Below are 19,237 nucleotides of genomic sequence, written 5' to 3'. Positions count from 1 at the left end.
GATCTTGGAAAAACCCAGGAGCTTCAAATCGATAGCCACCATCTCTTTATCGATTTTAAAGCAGCGTATGGCAGCATCCAAAGAGAAGAGCTCTACAGAGCAATGTCTAGTTTTGGCACCCCTGTCAAACTTATGCGTTTGTGCAGAAAGACGATGGAGAATGCACGCTGCTCTATCAAGGTCGAAAATATTTCACCGATGCATTTTATGTCAAAAAAGGTCTTAGAAAAGGCGATACAGCTGGCTGGAGACGCATGTTGGTTGAGTAAGTAAGTAAGTAGGATTGAAGATCATGCGAAGAACTTTTTTCTCGATACGATCCAAGGTGTTATCATCCGCTTTTGGCATAGTCCAAGCTTCTCCATCGTAAAGCAGGACGGGAATGATAAGGGTCTTATATAGAGAAGCTTTGGTTGCTCGAGAGAAACAGCGGTTAATAAGAGTAATTATTAGTTTGATCTCAGCGCTGTTGTTGTTTTCTGCTTACATAGCGGAGCCCAGATAAATAAAGTCTATAACTGCCTCAGTTACATCTCTCGATAGTGACAATGCGAGAAATTGGGAAGGCTTTTAAAAGATAGTGGCTCTAGTGTTGATTTAGTGGTAGCTCTGCACTAATTTATCAAGTACGATGTTAGAGAAATCTAATGTCAGTGCATCACCTTGTATAAAGCCTTTTTGACATCCAAAGGTTCGGTTAAGTTGTATCCAACCTTTATGGAGCAGAGGGAATTCTCCATGGTCATCCTGCACAAACGGGCGTGTTGGAAAGAGATGCTAAAACTAGATATGGTTCGATGCAGTTTACCCCTGTAGACGCTTTCATATGTGACCTTGAAATCGATGAAAAGAGGTTGGCTGTCGATCTGATTTCCTTGCGTTTTTTCAATCTACCGCAATTTTAATGTGGATTTTCCTGGTCTGAAGCCTCACTGATAAGAACCTATAAAATTGTTGACGATGAACGTTCGGCGTTCCCATATTACGGCAGAAAAATGTTGTATGCGATGTTAAGGATACTGATTCCTCTATAGTTGTAGCTTAGTTTATAGAACCTCCTTTTGTTTAATATCGGGTAAATAATGTAGAGGTTCCATTCATCAGGCATGCTTTCTTCAGACCAACTGCTCTAACGACTTTGTTAGACTTCATCAGCTCAGACATGGTAATCTTTACTTCGCCTAAGGCAGAAAGATTGGATTATTGATGTTTCCATTTTCGTCTTTGCAGTCTTCGGTTCGAAGTGCATGCACTTTTGAATTTCGTTTCAACTGCTCATGAAAATTTCAAACCTTTTCGATTTAAAATCCACTAAAAAAATACTCTTTTTTCGACATTTTCTAACTGAAGTACTTTTGACTGTCTGAATTTTTCTGCAACGTTCGCACAAAGTACATCAGAGATTTGGCTATTCGTGTGTTTTTTCTCTTAAAAGATTTCAAGTCTTTGAAAATTAAATTTTTACTTACGATAACTACTTAAGCTTTCCTTTGCCGAAGAAAACTTCCATGTCATCACAATTTAAATGACCAACAAAAGTTATAAAAAAGAAAAGTCAATTCCCCTTCGACACAAAGTAACAACTAAAATCCTGACGAAAGGAAAATAGATAACAACAATATTTTTCAATGATATTTTGAAGTTGTCCTGCATTGCTGACAAAAGAAATGTGTGTCCTTTGTACCCTAAACGTATCTATTATTATTCTTATCATTAGACGACATCTTTAAGAGAATAATGTCATTATTTACTTTCAAATAAATACCTCAAAACTTCGGAATTCAAACCCCACTGTCGGTCTGTCGGTGGACTGAAAAGTTAATACAAATTGAAAAATAATTTCCAATCGAATTCTAGCAGACAAATCGGATTTTTCATCTTGTGTTATTATTCCTGCATAGATACACGTAACGTAACGACCAAAGGAAACATTTGAGAAAAGGATAATCCTCTTGAGTTGGTTTTATCGTCAAGTAACAGGTACCCAATTTTGGTCGAGTAGGTATATAATATATATCCTTTACGAGGATGGCACCGGCACGACAAGGAAGATCTACGCACAGCTTAGCACATTCCGTCTTACCATCTTGATAAAATATTTATTTTTGATTATCAATGAGAGGCGTTTCTGTTTTTTTTTAGGTATATTTATTTATTTTTGAATGAGCTTCTTTTTTGATTTCATTGAAATTAATAAAACGAAAGAAGATATGTGTTGGTTAGAAGGGAGGTTTTTCACTTCAGAATTCTTTTACATTTTTAAAAAGAAAAAAGCATCCCGTGGAGTACTCAGAAAAAACATGGACCGAAAAAAAGGAAGCTTAGAAAGAACTCCAAAAATATTTTGTATACAAAAACAAAATTACATGAGATAATATAGGAAGGACGGCAATCGTGAATGGAGATAAAACAGCAATAACTCTGATGTCTGTCTGATGATCCACAAGTTAAAAAGGGGTGCGGTTATATGCGCTCGCTTAGCCCGGGGCTAGGAATCAGATTTGGTGGCAGACACATCCGCATCACCCTATAATTTCCTCGTCATTGCTGATATGATGGAATGAACGGAGAAGGAGCAGGAGGGGGTATTAAAAAAGATTTTCACTATGGTGACGGCCAGCAGCGGATTCACAAAAAATGTTTCAAGGCACATTTTTTTTGAACCGTTCTTTTGGGCTCAATACCCATCAGAAGAGGATATTAAACAGCTTTTAAAGTTCGTTATCTACTAAGAATTCAGCCCAGAACTAATGCAAACTTAATAAAATGGACAATTTTTAAGATGATGACTATTATTTGTATTTGTTGCCATATTTTTTTTAATTTTTTCAATTGAAGCTGAAACAAAAAAGAACTGAAGGACAGGGGTTAATTCGTAGATTATGGAATTATTGTGTGTAGATCTTCGCGCACTACAGATGGAGCTTTATTTGTTAACACTAACTTTTTGCGAAATAACAAACAAATAATACAACTTATGTCTGTTTCCATATAATTTAACAATAAATTAGAAAAAATAGATTACAACGACGATTATAGAACTCAAAGATCGATTTTATGCTAAGCACCGTTGAAAAAACAAAATAAGAAGTATGATTTGAATTTGTGTGTCTTTATCGTTTTTGAAGACTTGTCTTTTACAACTTTAAGGTTTTATTAACTTAAGTTATTGTAATGGGTCCGATTTGTCAAATTGAAAATTTTGACATTTATCGAGTCCGTAGAGTCGAAATAAAAGATTATTAGAAAGATGTCTGTGCGTGCGTGTGTACGCACGTTCGGGACGTTATTTCGTCGTCCATAGATCAAGAACCAGAAGAGATATCGACTTTAAATACATTTTGTTTTATAGATAATAAGGCAGAAAGATGCAGAAACGGCTCTCAAAAAAATTGCGTAGGCGGTTTTTTTACCATAGCAGTTTAAAAAAAGTTGAAAATTTTGGTTAACCCTAAATTTCTTACGAACCAAAAACGCTAGAGACTTAAATAAATTTTTATATATAATATGTTGTAACGTGATACAAAACAAGTATATTACTTGTCACCTCGAAAATTTTACGAATACAAAATGATTTTATCTCCAAAACAATTTTGTGCAACGAAAAATAACGTTTTGAACATCTGGTTCGATTTTGAGAAACATCGAACTGACAGTTTTTTTTATAAAAAATAAAAACCTAAAAAACATTACTCAAAGTTGGTAAAAATTGAATTTCGACTCAAATATCTTTTGAAAACTTTGAGATATTGGCTTAAAACTACTTTTATTTTTTAAAAAATACTGTTGTCAATATTCATTAAAATTTTGAGAAAAATTGAATTGACAGCTTTTTTTACAAACAAAAATGAGAACTTAAAAGAAAATTTTACAAATGTTGGTAAAAATTGATTTTCGACTCAAATATCTTTCCCAAACTTTGAGATATTGGTTTTAAACTACTTTTTTTCTTTTAAAAAATGTTGTTGGCAATATTCAATAAAATTTTGATAAAAATCAAATTGACAGCTTTTTTACAAAAAATAAAAACATTGCAAAAAAACAATACTAAAACTTGGTAAAAATTTAATTTGGACTTTTTTTTATAAAAATCCAACAGTTCGTTTTTTCATAAGAAAATCTACAAAAAATAGTACCCAAATTTGGTAAAAACTGATGTTCGGTTCTTGATGCCTCCCAAATTAATTTCATTCACCCAATTTGTTAAAATTTAAGAAATGCTACTTAAATTGGTAAAAAATTGTTTTCGACTAAAAATCTATTTAACAAAACTAGATTTTCAAACTAAACTACTTCTTTATATGAAAAATATTGTTTGTAATTCAAAAATGTTTAAGAATAATTCTACTAACAACTTTTTTAACCCAACACGAAAAAGGGTAAACTTTTAAGCAAGACAAATCGACAAACGGGATGGGAAGTTATCAGTGCAGGTCGCATCTTTTTTTTAAAGGAAGTCGAACTTCACTTGATATATAGTGTTTTGTATGTTGGACACTACTCTACGAACGAATCCCTCAAGACTCATCGAGCGATAAAACGTACAAACGTTCAAAAATAAACAACTCGATACTCATTTTATTAACCAATGAGTTTTACTAAGTTTGCTAATAAGGGTAAGACACACTTAGTCCACCCCTGACATTTTCCAAATATCAGCGAGTATGCAGTAGCAGTTGATGAAGAGCAAGGGAGACTTCTATAAAAAAAAGAAAAAAATTCAAGTTCGAGTCATAAAAATGAAGTAGGCACTTTTCCAACGAACGAAAGGTGGTGGTGCCCCTGAAGTCCTGGTATTTGGAGCAATGGTTATGGACTATAGTGGTTTGGCTAGGATATGAGTATACGGGTAGTGATGACGACAACGGGGAAAACGACGAATGGAAGCTTTGGTTTCGAATTCAGCTATTTTTGTATGTTGAATATTTAGGCAGTCTGCCATCAGTATCTGCAGCAGGGTAATACGGTATACCTAGTGGGGTTTCGAAAGTATTCAAATAATGTAAAGACTTTTTTCATTATCCAAAATATTATTACTTTCTATTACAGAAAGGCCGTGTGTCTAAGTCGCTTCGCCACCCGTCGTCGTCGGTTGTCGTTATTCCTGATGCTGATGCCATCTTCCTGGTAGTGGTCTTATCATTGAACTTGAACTGCTTTAACTCCTTGCTTCTTTCTGATGTATACTCCAATGATGATGATGGTTAACTTAAGCGAAACTCTCTAATTAGATTTATCTAAATCGCTCACTTGGTTTGGCTGAGAGGGTGCTGCAGTTCAGTCGTAGATGATGTACTTACCTACCTATAAAAGAATAGCATGCCTAGACCTACTTGAAATATAATCGTAAGAATAGGGTATAGCGCGTACGAGTACATCTATCTTAAGGGTGGTTTTTATATAAGTACACATATATAGAAACATATATGACTCTCTTTTTGTTTTTATTAAAAACACCCCTCGTAATCGTTATATCATGTTACACACGATTATTATGGGTCCTTAATTAAAGTGCGCTGAAATTAGTTTAGTAAATATTTGTGTTACACAATTTTATTATGAGTTTTTGATGAGTAGCTTGATAGGAAGTTATTTATTGTATAAACATAATGTTTAGGAAATAATTTATACTTAAGTTTCCTAGGTAACTACAAATTTGGAAATATTGCAAAATTTCCCAAAGTTTCATAAAGAATTTCGTAGTTTTCAACAAAATATGAACAATTTTCCTTGAACTTTTTTCAAGAAGAGGAAACAAAAAAAATATCTTGAGGATATGAATCCTTATACGAAAGATATTGCAAATTAACAGGTGGGCCATATAGTGGTCTCTTTTTAAGTCACCACTTATTTTAAAAGTGACGACAGTTTTCCTCTTGGAAGGAAATTAGTACGTAATGATGTCGTTGGAAATATTTAAAAAGTATTTCCAAAGTGAATATTATGTAGCCTCCCTTTTTAATATTGCCAAACGGGATCGAAAAACTTAAAGATGGTGAACGTGTGCTTTATACAAGGATAGAAGATGCCGAGAAATTTAGTAAGAGGTTGAACGTGATAGTTAACGGATTAAAGCAGAGAACATTGAAGAAGCGATAAAACAATTTCAACATGTATGCAGCACAACCCTTTGTGTCACTGCAACAGCTAATAGTGCTCGAACACCCTGATTTCCATTAATAAAGATCAAGTGAAAGGACTGAGCAGTACCACCTTCGCCAGATAAAAAGATGCCTTATTAAAACTGATAGCAACCTCCACATTGAGATCAAAGGCTGCACTCTTTTGGTTGATGGACGACGTCGATTTAAATGTAGCAAAGATGGCGTTGTAAGAGCTTTTAACGAAAAAGACAGACAATTTATGAGTCAAATTACACTGTCATGCTGGATACTCCTTCAAACATACAACGTCAGGTCAGGTCTTGTCTTATAATGTAGCTGGCCTTGTTAATAAAACTATTTTATGTAACTTTTTTAAATACGTTTGTAAATTTTATATTTTCTTTTTGTATGAAACTTTTGTTTTATCAGAGCATATACGTCATTATGAAATTTAGTTTAAAGAATTTAAACTATACTGGATTGCGGCAACAAACACATCTAACTTTGGCAGAGCCAGTGGAGGATACTTAAATGGATGCCGTAAATCTATTGAATCCACATACCAAATGAAATTCTTCAATGCATTTTCAGTCAAATCGCAAGTATTACCATAGCAAAAGATTGGTGGAAACTGGCCGAAGAGATACGCAGTATTCCTTCGAATACTGAAACCCAAATTACAGCTTTAGAATTCATGTTATTATGCAGTTGAGAATATTTCTGCGAAACAAATCTAGTTGAAATACCTGAACTCGATCACCCAATTGATTTGAATGAAGTAAAGATTGCGATTGAATCTTCAAAGGTAAACAAAACTTCGGGTATAGACGGCATCCCATGTGAGTTTTATAAAAATGCGAGTAATTCTTTTATTGTGGAGGTTCATAAATTGCTGAAAAGAATCAACGAAACAGAAACAATACCAACATCCTTCAAAAAATCAGTTATCTTTCAGCTCTTCAAAAAAGGTGACGCTAGCCTTGTATCTAATTATCGTGCGCTTTCATTTTTAGATACCCTCTACTTGGATCAAAAAAAACAACAATACACTCAATTAATTCCAGGCTGCATATCGAAAAGACTATAGTACCATTGATCAGATTTTCAATCTTTCATGCCTTATTCAGCTGCAACTAAGCCAGAAAAAGAAACTGATGCTTGGTTCGTAGACTTAAAAGCTGCGTTCGACAATATTAACAGAGAAGTTCTTATTCACAAACTTATTACACTGGACATCTCGACAGAAGTGGTTAAAATTATCAAACTATTATATCAAGATACAGTTGCCGCCGTACCTCTTATTTCTTTGGAACGAGGCGTTAAACAAGGTGGCGTTCTCAGCCCTCTGCTTTTTGTCTTGTTCTTAAATTACCTACATTCTGAACTCTCAATCGGAATACATGTGAAAGGAATCGGTATAAATGTTCTTTTGTAAACTGATGATATTATAATTTTGGCTGAGAGTCCAGCTTTATTTCCAACAATTATAAACAAGTTCAACAGCTATTGCAATAAATGGAACCTTGGAATTGATCTTGAGAAATCTGAAATTGTTATTTTTAGGAATGGAGGCCTAAGAGCATTAAGTAAAAAATGGAATTTCAAAGGTGTAGAACTAAAAATAACAAAGCAGTATAAATATCTTGGCGTCCGTCGTCCTTACATATAATATGTCTTGGTCTGAACATATTACAAAGAGGCTTGCAATGCAATCAACGCAACCTGGTCTAAGTTCCTGAAAGATAAGATAGTGCCACATTCAGCAAAGTTTAAAGTCCATGACTCAGCCGCCAGATCAATTATGTATTACTGTACTAAAGCATGGGGGTGCAAAGAGTACCAACAATGTGAAAAGCTTCAAAGGTGTTTCGTCAAAAGATTTTACAACCTACCAGATAAACACCAAACTACGTTATAAACAACGAAATCGGTCTTCCAAGAGCGTTTCTTGCTACCTTTGAAATACATTTGCAATGTTTGCGAAAAGTTTTCAGTCTACCCAGCTCTAGATTACCACGCATACTTCCATCCGCAGTACTTCGCAAAAATATTTATTGGGCCCGGGAATGGTCAGGCATTTTCCACGCGACTGGCATCGTTGTCAACTATGAAACAAGTAATTTTGATTGGAAACATGCCCACAACATGCTTTTGATTAAACTGAAAGAACAACAGTGGAAAGATTCTATCGAACGTGCTTTACAATCACAATTCCACGACGAATATAGCAATGTATCATACACAGAGGTACTCAACTATTAATAGTAAAACTTTAACCTGGCAGACAACTTTAACAAGCTATTGTCCTAACTAATTTTGAACACCAGCATTATCTTGGTTTTATAACCACTTTTTAAGAAAATAAAATGTATTTATCTATCTATCTATTGTCATACGGCTTTCGTAAAGGTTTTTACTTAATGTGGGGTTTCTTGACTTGAAAAGATATCACGCATTAGTCAGATTATGCCTAGAGGCGATAATACACTGACTTCACATTTAATAGGATCAGAGGAAAGAAAGTGTAGATTTTTGGCAGATTGATCTGCAAGTTCAGGAATCTTATTTGCTTCGCCAACTTACTAAGTCAGGTGGTCTAACTCAGTTACAATCTCAAAATACCTTCCTTCGGATTCAAATCGGAATTAATGTATTTATTTTGAATTTTTAAAACTTAACGTTCCTTTTTTGGTAATTTTTTTAATTTTCGGAGGTTTTGATTTTTTACAGCGCTTTAAAAACATCACAGTATTCCCTCATAAACGATATGAGTGCCTCGTAGAGCCTGGACATAGTTTCAACGACTGTATTAATATTTTGAACCTCAATCTTCAGTTTTCACTATAGGTTTCTGGTAGGCATAATTTTTAACGGCATTAACAGGCGATATTATTTGGTTTCAATCTTTCCTTAAGGTAGTACCAGTGGTATGATGGTTAGTGCGTTGGACTGTTATGCCAGAGGTCTTGGGTTCGATCCCTGCTTGTGTCACCTTAAGTTTTATTCATTCTTGCCATGAAAAAGTGCTTTCTCAAATTAGCCGTTCGGATTCGAAATATAAATTGTAGGTCCCCTCCAGCCCTGCAATTACTCGAACACAGGAATGGTTGAGAGTTGTAAGTCACTAGGTAATGGTTCCCTACGGACTGTTGCGACACCTAATTTTTATTCTTTCCTTAAGACTTTACAAGCATCACAAACTTCAAACCTCCATTGCCTTAAGAGCTCAACAAGTTCAATTGTAGAGAAGAATTCAGCACAAAGCTCTCGAGTAATTTGCTTACGAGGTCCAATTAAAGTTGGAGTTAAAAGCAGCTTTTTATTATGTTGACGAAAAGTTATCTTTTCTGAATAAAATTGGACGGTGTTGAAGTCAAGAAGCGAATGCATCCACAGAGATTGACAGTTTGATACGGATTGTGGATTGTTGTAATCATTGGACAATTTCTTCTGGTTATTTCGGTGAACTTTCAATTTTTTTTTTAAATTGAAGATATCAATTCGTGCGAATTCTAGTTCAGGATGGCCTGGCCATGCCACAATCGATCCTTTGACTGCCAGATTCCCAAATCGTGGTATACGTCGCAGCCGTTGATAGCAATTAATCTGGCAATCTAGAATATTCGATTTGACTTTTTTGGGATTTTTATCCAAGGAAATTGTGAAGGCCCGATGTTTTGTCAACAATCCGGAAACGGTTAATGCAGCTAAGGCAAAATCATTCAAATAATCCTTCAGGTACTTCAACAAAACCTTATGAAATTGGAGGAATAAAATGTGCTGTTGTAAAGCCATCCAGGCAGTTAGTTGAATTGTTATTAATGGCAATGTGTACTCTCATTAGTCATACATGTTGCCTTAACAATGCAATGGTTGTTAAAAGTTTGGACAAAATGAAGCACCCACTGCTGTATTTATGTAAGTTTGAGGTTAAACTCATCCATCGTCGTACACAGACGATTTTTTAACCATACATGAAAGCAGAATAGAATTTTGTTCATTTTATTGTAGAACATTTTTTTTGGAACACCCTTTGCAATAGGTTACATTTATCGAAGCTCAGTTTTTTGTACCCATCTTAGGCATACGGTTTTTCAATCTCTTTATTTTTGAAACAATTTTTTTAAAATCTACTCAGAATTTGCTTTTGGCTATTTTTCTACGTTTTCTTATTATCTAAAAATAATTACAAACCCAACAAAAAATCTTAAGAAAATTCAATAAACGTTAAGGACTTAATTATATAAAGTAAATAATATATAACTCTGCCACCACCTAAGGCACCAATTTAATATCAAAAGCTTTTGGAAGTACCTTAACGGTACGTGTGTTTAAAAATCTATTTCTATCTTTGATACAAGCAACATTTGTATCTTCTACAATATACTGACTTCAAAAACCTGTCAAGTGTAAGCATTTCCATTTACACCTCATTCCTTTAAGTCGAAACAAAACTCATCGAAAGAAGGTATATTGAGCTCCTTAGACTTTTTGTTTTATAAATTATTCTGACACGTTTTCTGAAGTTCCTTCAAGACTTTCTATGTGTACATTTCTGGCAATTAAACTTACAATTTTGTTTAATTAAATCTAATATTCTCTAATTTACGAGCACATCTCTCTAGGGGTGAATAAAAAGAAAGTCAACACCTCACTTTTTTACTTTTCGTCCTTTATCCCGAAGCCATCTTCCTTTTGTTCTTGATTTTTTTTTAAATTTTACCTAAATAAAAAACCACATAAGCGTGGTGTATAAATTTTCTCGTGATTTCTAAGAAAAAATCTAAAAAGCGGTATAAGACGGGCGGATGTCGAGTGTATTGAGTTAAAATATTAAGAGCAAAATTTACAATTTACAAGAAAATCTCATTTGGGAAATAATTAGAACAAAGTGCTGGGCATTTGTCTAGAGCGCAGGATATACCCTAAGATAGGTCTGTAATAGTCAAGGACCAAGAAGAGACCGATATGGTGCGATAATGGTATTCCGAGTAGAACACAATTCTGCTGATTTACATCAGCATTTTTTTGTTGTTGAAAATATGAGAGGGTCTGGGGGAAATGATATTAGATTATTGTTAATTATTGACATTGCCCTCGAGACAAAGCTTAATGGTGAGTGCAACGCGTTTAGTGATTAATAGAATTTTGACAGTGAAGATGTATTTTTTTTCTCAAGGCATTCGGAAGGAGGGGGGGGGGTTGTTTTACTTTAATGTGGAAGGAATCTTTAAAATAAAATCAACTTGATAACAATTTTGTTAAGACATGACATTTAGTGATGGAAAACCATTGCATGCTCGCATTACTGCTCGGGAAACTTCACAGCATTTTATTCTTTTGAGTTAACTGTCAACAATTTTTTGTAACTTGTATAATGGTCTTAGTGCATCTATAACTTGGGGATTATTAGCCTCACTTTAAAAAATCTAACAGCGGCGTATTTTGCTGGGATTCCAATTTAACATGTGTCAGAGTAATTTATTACAAAATTGTAAAAAAATTTGCGAAATTTATTCCACAACTAATTTCAACTTATTTAATATACAATTTTAGAAAGGACATGTTTTATTTCACTGTCAAACATCTTCAGTTTGGTCTATAATTTAACCATGAGTCGTGTTACAAACGAACAACGCTTGCAAATTATTGAATTGTATTATCAAAATGCGTGCTCTGTTAAGAAAGTTCATCGCTTCTTCCATTTTATTGTGTTCAGCGACGAATCTAATTTTTGGCTCGATGGGTACGTAAATAAGCAGAATTGTCGATTTTGGAGTGAATATCAGCCAGAAGAGCTACCAATGCATCCAAAAAAGTTACAGTTTGGTGTGGTTTATGAGCTGGTGGCATCATAAGACCGCAATTCTTCAAAGATGATGCGAATCGTAACGTAACTGAGAAAGGTGAGCGCTACCGTGAGATGATATCCAACTTCTTTTTTGCCACATGCCGCACAGCATGTGCAACAATGGACTTATTAAGAGGCGAGTTCGGTGAACATATTATCTCACGTTCGGGACCGATCAATTAGTAGCCTAGATTGTGAGATTTAACGCCTTTAAAATATTTTTTGTAAGGCTATGTTAAACCTTTAATTGACTATTTGGAAGACAACATTGAGGCATTTATTTGTGAGATACCGGCCGAAATGTTGGACAGAGTATGCGAAAATTTGACTAAGCGGATGGATCATTTGATGCGCAATCAAGGTTAACATTTCCATGAAATAATCTTCAAGCATTAAATTATATGGACCGTAAATCGATTCTAATAAAGATTTCATGCATTTCTCTGAATTTTATTTGTTATTTTTTTAAACTTTCCTATAGCTTTTAAAAAATCACGCTTTAGTTGTAAAATTGGGTCATATTGTTTTGTGTGTTTTGTTTGCCACTACTTTACCAACACACAAGGAGATATCAAACATACCACTGTTTAAAAGTTAACTTGAAAAGTGATTTCGATACTCGAATGATAGCAAAATCTCTATCCTAATAAGGTTTTCATTTTACCTTTTATACATTTTTTTGTCGTCCACACGTCGAATGTAGAACATCGTCATTATAGGAATCCTGAAACCGAATTCTATTCTTTTAACTACTTGATGAATCATGATCTTATACAAGATGTTAAGAGTAAAGTTCTTCTTAATGGTCAAAAATACATACAATTCTCTGGCGTAAACCCTTTTGGACGATCAAATGATGTGCCAGTTGGAGTCCAAATTCTTAGTTTATCATTGTGCCTCTTGCACAATAATTTAAGCAAATCGTTTCCCCCACTTTCCACTTTATAATGGAAAAATTATTAGAAATTTAATTTTTGCTTGCAATTTGGTATGTTAAGGATCTACTATCACGACTTCCTCCCAAATAAATATTTGCTCGCAGCAACCGGTGGAAAAAGAGGAGACCATTCAATAGCTTGTCATCTGCGCATCGGCAAAGCAAAAGCGGCGTTCGGTATGCTGTCAAAAATTTGGAGGAATAACTCTATCAGCTTAAGAATAAGGATACGACTACCGTATTTCAATGAGGTCCTTCATAGAAGGACAGGTCAGGAACCTATAGAATCTCTAATACGAAGACGTAAGTGGCAATGGATCCGCTCACACAAGAAGAAAGAAGAGCTGGACGACCGAGAAGCGCATGGCGCAGGACAGTCGAGGCGGAATCAGCGTCACTAGGCAAGAGTTGGAGAAAGCTGTAACACATCTCCGGAAACCGTACACGATGGCGCGTAGGAGTAGTAGAGGCCCTATGGCCCTTAAGGGGTTCCCAACGGACTTAAGAGGTCTGAGGACCTAGTAATTCAATTTTTAATTTTCAATATTTTGTCCAGCTAATTTAAAATGTTCGACAGGTTAATACGCTATTCTTCTTTTTTATAGTCGCCTCAACTACTGATTCAAATATTAAAGTAAAGGCAGGCTTAGTTCTTGAAAAACCTGCCCGTATCACACTAACCAAGTGTACCACACTTTCCTAAATTACTCTAGAGCACACTTAAATATCACTTTGGCTGAATGGAAGGCCACCTCTTGATTAATTGTAAATTCTCAAAATATGCTGCAGTTTTTCGAATATACAAAATTCCATTCACAGAAAAACGACTTTAATAATATTCTAAAAAAAAGAAATCTTTTCAATCCATTTGATTGACCAATATCTGTTTAAATTCAAACTATATTTACAGCACAATCTTTAAATAAACTGAATTCTATTCTTTTTTATTCCCTTAGGGTTATTATGTCAACCCTTTTTAAGCAACTGCATATCTACAACTTAACTTGAATCAATAAATATATTCTTTCTCAAAACATCATTCTCCAACACTATATCTCTGTGTCCATTTTCCTTCCTTCGTCCATTCTCTGGGGACTTTCAACTTTATTTTTTGTTGTTATCTAAAGTATACAAGAACATAACAGATGTCGGCGTTAAGTTCATCCAACTGATTTATAGAAAGTTAGATACTAGGTTTTTGTTAGATCCTTATATACAAAATAGAAATAGGTCATACCCTTTTCTTGTAAGGGAGGAATACAAAAACACAGAGACAAAAGTAAGGAAAAAAAAAAAAAACAAAATGAAAAATAATAATCTTAGGAATAACGACGACTTATTTTTAATGAACTTACAAGATCTGAGAGTGGACTTGGCGCTACCCAAGTTTCCGGGTTTGGTATTGCTTCAGCTAAACATGGATCAAAACTGGACGGTCGTTTTTTCACAAAATCAATGGGCAGGCTATAGTCATCACAGATTGATATCTGAAAATAAAAACAAAAGAAAGAAAAATTCAATTATTTTTTTTTTACTCGTAATTAAAATTGATTTAAGTGTAGAAGAAGTCGTCTAATAATTGATGTTATTTTTAACAGATAATTGTATACGAAATTCTTAAGGGAAAGTATTTTCTTTTTTTTGAAAATCACTTCAAGTGGAACAAAGTACTTTATTTGAATTCATAACGTACTAAAAATCATTAAAGGAACGAATGTTTTGCACTAAGAAAAATCTCAATTAAAAGCATAAATATTAACACAAAATACAAAAGACCATAAAATTCTCTTAAGAAAAGTTTCCGATACTTATCATTCTCCAACCAACCATTTAGAATCGATCATCATTAAAAAAGAACCTAAGAAGACGAAAATTCTGCTTTTTCGTTGAACATTTCATACGTACTTAAATACTCAAAGCAGCTAAAAGTCTATGCCAATATCACATTCGCATAATTCTGTTAACAAAAAGGTTCCTTGGTGGAATGATGAAATTAAAATTATTTTAAAAATCAGACAGAAATTGCCCAGAGTCTATAATAGAACATTAAACCTAACCGATTTTAAACATTTTGTATTAGCTAAATATAAGTCAAGACAAATAATTCGTATGTTTAAAAAAAATCTTGTGGGAAATATATAAGGACAATATCTAGCTGGACACCGTCTTCAGAAGTTTTTACAAAACTAAGAACTATGAACGCAAAAATCTACAAATATTAAGTCTGTTTTAACAATAAAATATAAACAAATATGAAAGATATTGCCGAAGAATTTTCGAAAATTTTCTCTTACAACTCTAATTCAAACAACTTATATACAGAATCAGTCGGTTTGAATATTCCTTCAAACCAAACAGATATTTGCAATCCACCATTTTCATTTTAAGAACTTGAAAACGCTCTTTCAGAATGCAAGGGATCATCTGCAGGCCCAGACATGATCCATTATGACATGATAAAAAATATGAACACTTTTGACCTCTCCTGTTTACTTACTTTTTACAAAAAATTTTTTAGTACCGGTACCTTTCCAAAAATGTGGAAAAAAAAGGAAAAGACCCTCTTAATACGAATAACTACCGGCCGATATCACAAATTGTCTTTGCAAGGTCTTAGAAATAAATATAAACAAAAGACTTCAATGGGTTCTTAAAAGTACTTCTTTAATTAACAATTTTCAATCTGGATTTCGTAAACATAGAAGTACTATTGATAACCTTTTGTATTTAGAATCTGAAGTTATGGAGGCTTTCACAGCTAGCTGGCTATGGCGACGAGATGATACAAATGGGATTAAAAGGAAACTTAGTAAAATGTGTTAGTAAATTCCTTACAGAAAGATGATTCCAAGTTGTAATAGCCGATTGTTTCCTGATGAAAATACTCGAAAATGGCATCCCGCAAGGATCAGTTATAAGCGTTACATTGTTCTCGATCGCTGTTAATAGTATCCTTTCCCCAAGTTAAAGATCCTATCAAAATCAAAACGTATGTCGATGACTTTGTCGTTTTTAGCTCCTTGACAATCAAATTACAAAAATGCCTTGATAAACTGAAGCACTGGCGTGATCAAAAAGGTTTTAGTATTTCTCAGGAAAAAACTGTTGGCATGCTTTTTTCTAGAAAACGGAAAATTATAACACTGCCCAATTTATTTCCAAATGAAACTGTGTTAAAGTTTGTTGAATCATATAAGTTCCTAGAAATGAGTTTTGACAAGAAATTGAAAATCTAAATCTTTTGAAACTTCTTGCTAACACAAATTATGGATCTGACTTAAAGTTTTGGCTAAGGTCTCATAATAATTGTTAAGTGGTTTGTATACACTGTATTTGTGTAGTTTTTAGATTATATTTCCTCCACAGCTTCTATAAGCCCAATGATTTGTTTTTTAACTTCTCACATAAAAAGTCATACCACTCTTAATTTTGTCGCTAAAAAAGTAGTAGCAAAAATGTATGTACATTTTGGAACACAACACTATCGTAACTGATAGTTTTATATTTCGCATAGTTGGCATAACAATCGATCGTTCTCGTTTTCTGAGCATAAATAAAGTGACAACTGTTAAATAGACCAACTCTGAAAAAGGATTACTAGATTGAAAAACACCCAAACTTTAATGGGGGTACATAGCACACACTTCGGAAATAAGCTTTAAATATTTCTCAAAGTTGTTCAAGCTTTAAAGCGAATCATTTCGTTGCCCTGCCGCGATATGATATTGACTTTCTGTCAACATTCCTAAGACGGGTAGCAGCTCACAGTTTCAAAATAACCTATGTATGATTTAAAAAGAAACCACTTAATAACTCGCCCTGTATAGTTCTATGTCTTCAAGCTCATCGATTAGAATAAAAACATTTTGTATGTAACTAGTGTATATCATTTTAATGTCATTCTTAATTCAAATATCAAGTTCTACACGTAAACGAATCCCTTATTCCTTCACCCTGAATTATATATAGCTTAAACCACGTAATGTGCGAGTATATGTTGGTATATTTAAAAAGTTAAAATTAGAGTGCCTTTTAGAATTCAGCCTAATCCTAAGCTTACATGCATACATCTTTTGCTTTTCCTATTTTTGTACTTTGTAAGAAATTTGATATTTTTGCAGGTAAAGTGAGGTGGAGTCATTAAATGAAACAAAATATCCCGTTATACAAAAAATAACACTGACATGTATGTCATCGTCGTCGTTGTCGTCGAAAGCCATTATCATCATCTTTCCAGAGACAACGACAACAGCAGCGTGGAGAGGTCGGGGGTGGGTGTCAACTGTCAATACACAATGACAGGCTGGCTCGCTGAAGTAGTTCATTACAGTCTTGCTCTAAAGTAATGTGTCAAATGTGATGACTCATATGAAGGATTGTTTTGTAGGCAAAAAAGGTTGTATTTTTGTTTTGTTCAAAATTTCGGTCTCCTCTTCTTCTTGTTATCCGAGAAGAACTCATATGTCAAAGCAGAAACACACCATATTCCTTAATTACTCTTCTTTTTGAGCCTCTCTATATTGTTGTTTGAATATATGGTTCCTTTCCTTTCTCTTCTTCGACAACACAATATTCCCCACCACCACCCTTTCTCCCTCTTCATCACCAGTGACACTTTAAAGTTGAAGGTCTTCGTTAAGATGCCGCAAACCACTCTAACAAACAACCACTCGCACTATAAAAAACTCGAGTGTTAAATTACTCAACAAGCTGTTTTTCGTTTTGTTGTTTTTCTCCATCTTGTTTTTTAATTACACAGAAAAACATAAAAATAAAACACAGAAACAAAAATAATTTAAGGGCTTCTTTCTAACCTCAAAATACAACTGCAACCTGTACATTTGACGACAGCTTACGCAATACCACTCAAGTTCGTCAATTTTACAAACATGTTCAACAGTAGTTTTTGTCAAATTAACACATTTCGGATGGAATAATCCCGCACAAGGCCCCGAACACTCAATATAGGGCTCAGATTCAACAAAATCTATCCAACACCTTTTACAAAACAACATTCTGATGCCTTTGTTTCGAGAACGACGAAAACGTAACGTACCTAAACCTTAAAGGAAGGATGTTTTGTTTATATATAAGTATGGCGAACTGCGAACTGCGAAGGCAAAGTGTAACTGACTGACTAACTGGGATAGGAGACGCAATTTTTGAGAAGCATGCCTCCCAAGAGATCCATTAAGGGCCATAACATCCAGAACCAGAAGTGATAAAAAGAAAGAATAGCTTGGGGAGCTTCTGTTGTTTCGTTCGACTATACTATAAACAAGTGGCGAATAGCAAAAGCATTAAAACAATCTTCCCGAGTTGAGTTGAGAGATAGATAGAGATTCCATCAATAGAACTCGACTTGTGCTATTTTGCCATCACCCAGGCTGAATTCAGAATAGAATATGGGTTGTTCAGCATTGAATTTTTAATAAGCCTGCCAGCGGCGGCATTGGTGGTTGTCGACAAAAAGTTCTCTGGTTTTTGTCCTTGTGGAAGGAGGTTTAGGCTTAGGCTTAAGCATAGGCATAATATATGCATGTTTATAGTGCTGTGTAATAAAATGGTGGGTTGAACCTTTTTGATGTGTTGTAAATGCACCGTCAAAACCTTAAAACCTTTAAAGCCATTCTCCAGAGACTCCAGAGATATTTATGCAGAGGACCAAATTTTAGTGTCCGAAAAATAGAGACGTGTCTCTGGAGATCCTCACAGGACTGAGGCGACGACGACACCTTAAGCTTCTCCTTCAACAGAACTTTGAAAGTGCCATTTTAAATTCACTTCAACAATTTTAAACTTTGACATTAATTATTAGGGTTTTGAACTTATTTTAATACTCAGAATTCTTCGAGTTTCGAATTGTTTGTCTTTGACAAAATATTCGAAGCTTTTTCTTAACATTTCCCACGGAATCTCAAAAAAATTCTTGCCAAATGTGTGCTTTTTTTAAATCCTCCGATTCTTGTTTACGAAACGTGTAGAGAAGGAACTGGAACTGACATGCGAAGAACTAGGCGGCCAAGCGAAATCTTTTGAACAAAAAAGTATTAACGAGTATTGAACACTTTTTCAACAGGTCGATCGTTTCTTACCGAGTTTGCGGTAAAATTGAGGAAGCAGTAAGTCACATGACATGTTTCTTTACCGCTCTCTGTTCACTGTTCCATCAAAAAAGAGAGAACCGACAATGCCAAACTCCGATACCGCGCACTAAACCACTGGGTTATACGGTATTACGTTATACGGCCCAATACGTGAAGTTTTGGTTGTTCACACCCCCAGAGCGTTATTACGTTATTATGAGCACGTACGGGTAAGGATTTAAATCTTGTTGTAAGCTTG

General features: G+C 34.4%; 2 protein-coding genes across 5 annotated transcripts in view; both read right to left on the bottom strand.

Moving 5' to 3' along the window:
* LOC129943148 (gamma-aminobutyric acid receptor-associated protein) overlaps nucleotides 1-19,237 on the bottom strand; it is a 351,335-nt gene that overhangs the window by 61,344 nt on the left and 270,754 nt on the right. The gene's annotated exons all lie outside the window — the stretch shown is intronic.
* The window catches only part of LOC129943135 (uncharacterized), a 237,162-nt gene that overhangs the window by 25,087 nt on the left and 192,838 nt on the right, over nucleotides 1-19,237 (bottom strand). For both annotated transcript variants that reach the window (XM_056052387.1, XM_056052388.1), the window contains exon 4: nucleotides 14,248-14,379. In XM_056052387.1, coding sequence (XP_055908362.1) covers nucleotides 14,248-14,379 — 132 coding nt within the window. The remainder of the gene's footprint in view (nucleotides 1-14,247; nucleotides 14,380-19,237) is intronic.

This window comes from Eupeodes corollae, chromosome 1 (genome assembly GCF_945859685.1).
Source record: "Eupeodes corollae chromosome 1, idEupCoro1.1, whole genome shotgun sequence".
NCBI classification, from domain to species: domain Eukaryota; kingdom Metazoa; phylum Arthropoda; class Insecta; order Diptera; family Syrphidae; genus Eupeodes; species Eupeodes corollae.
This window is presented reverse-complemented; position numbering and strand designations above follow the sequence as displayed.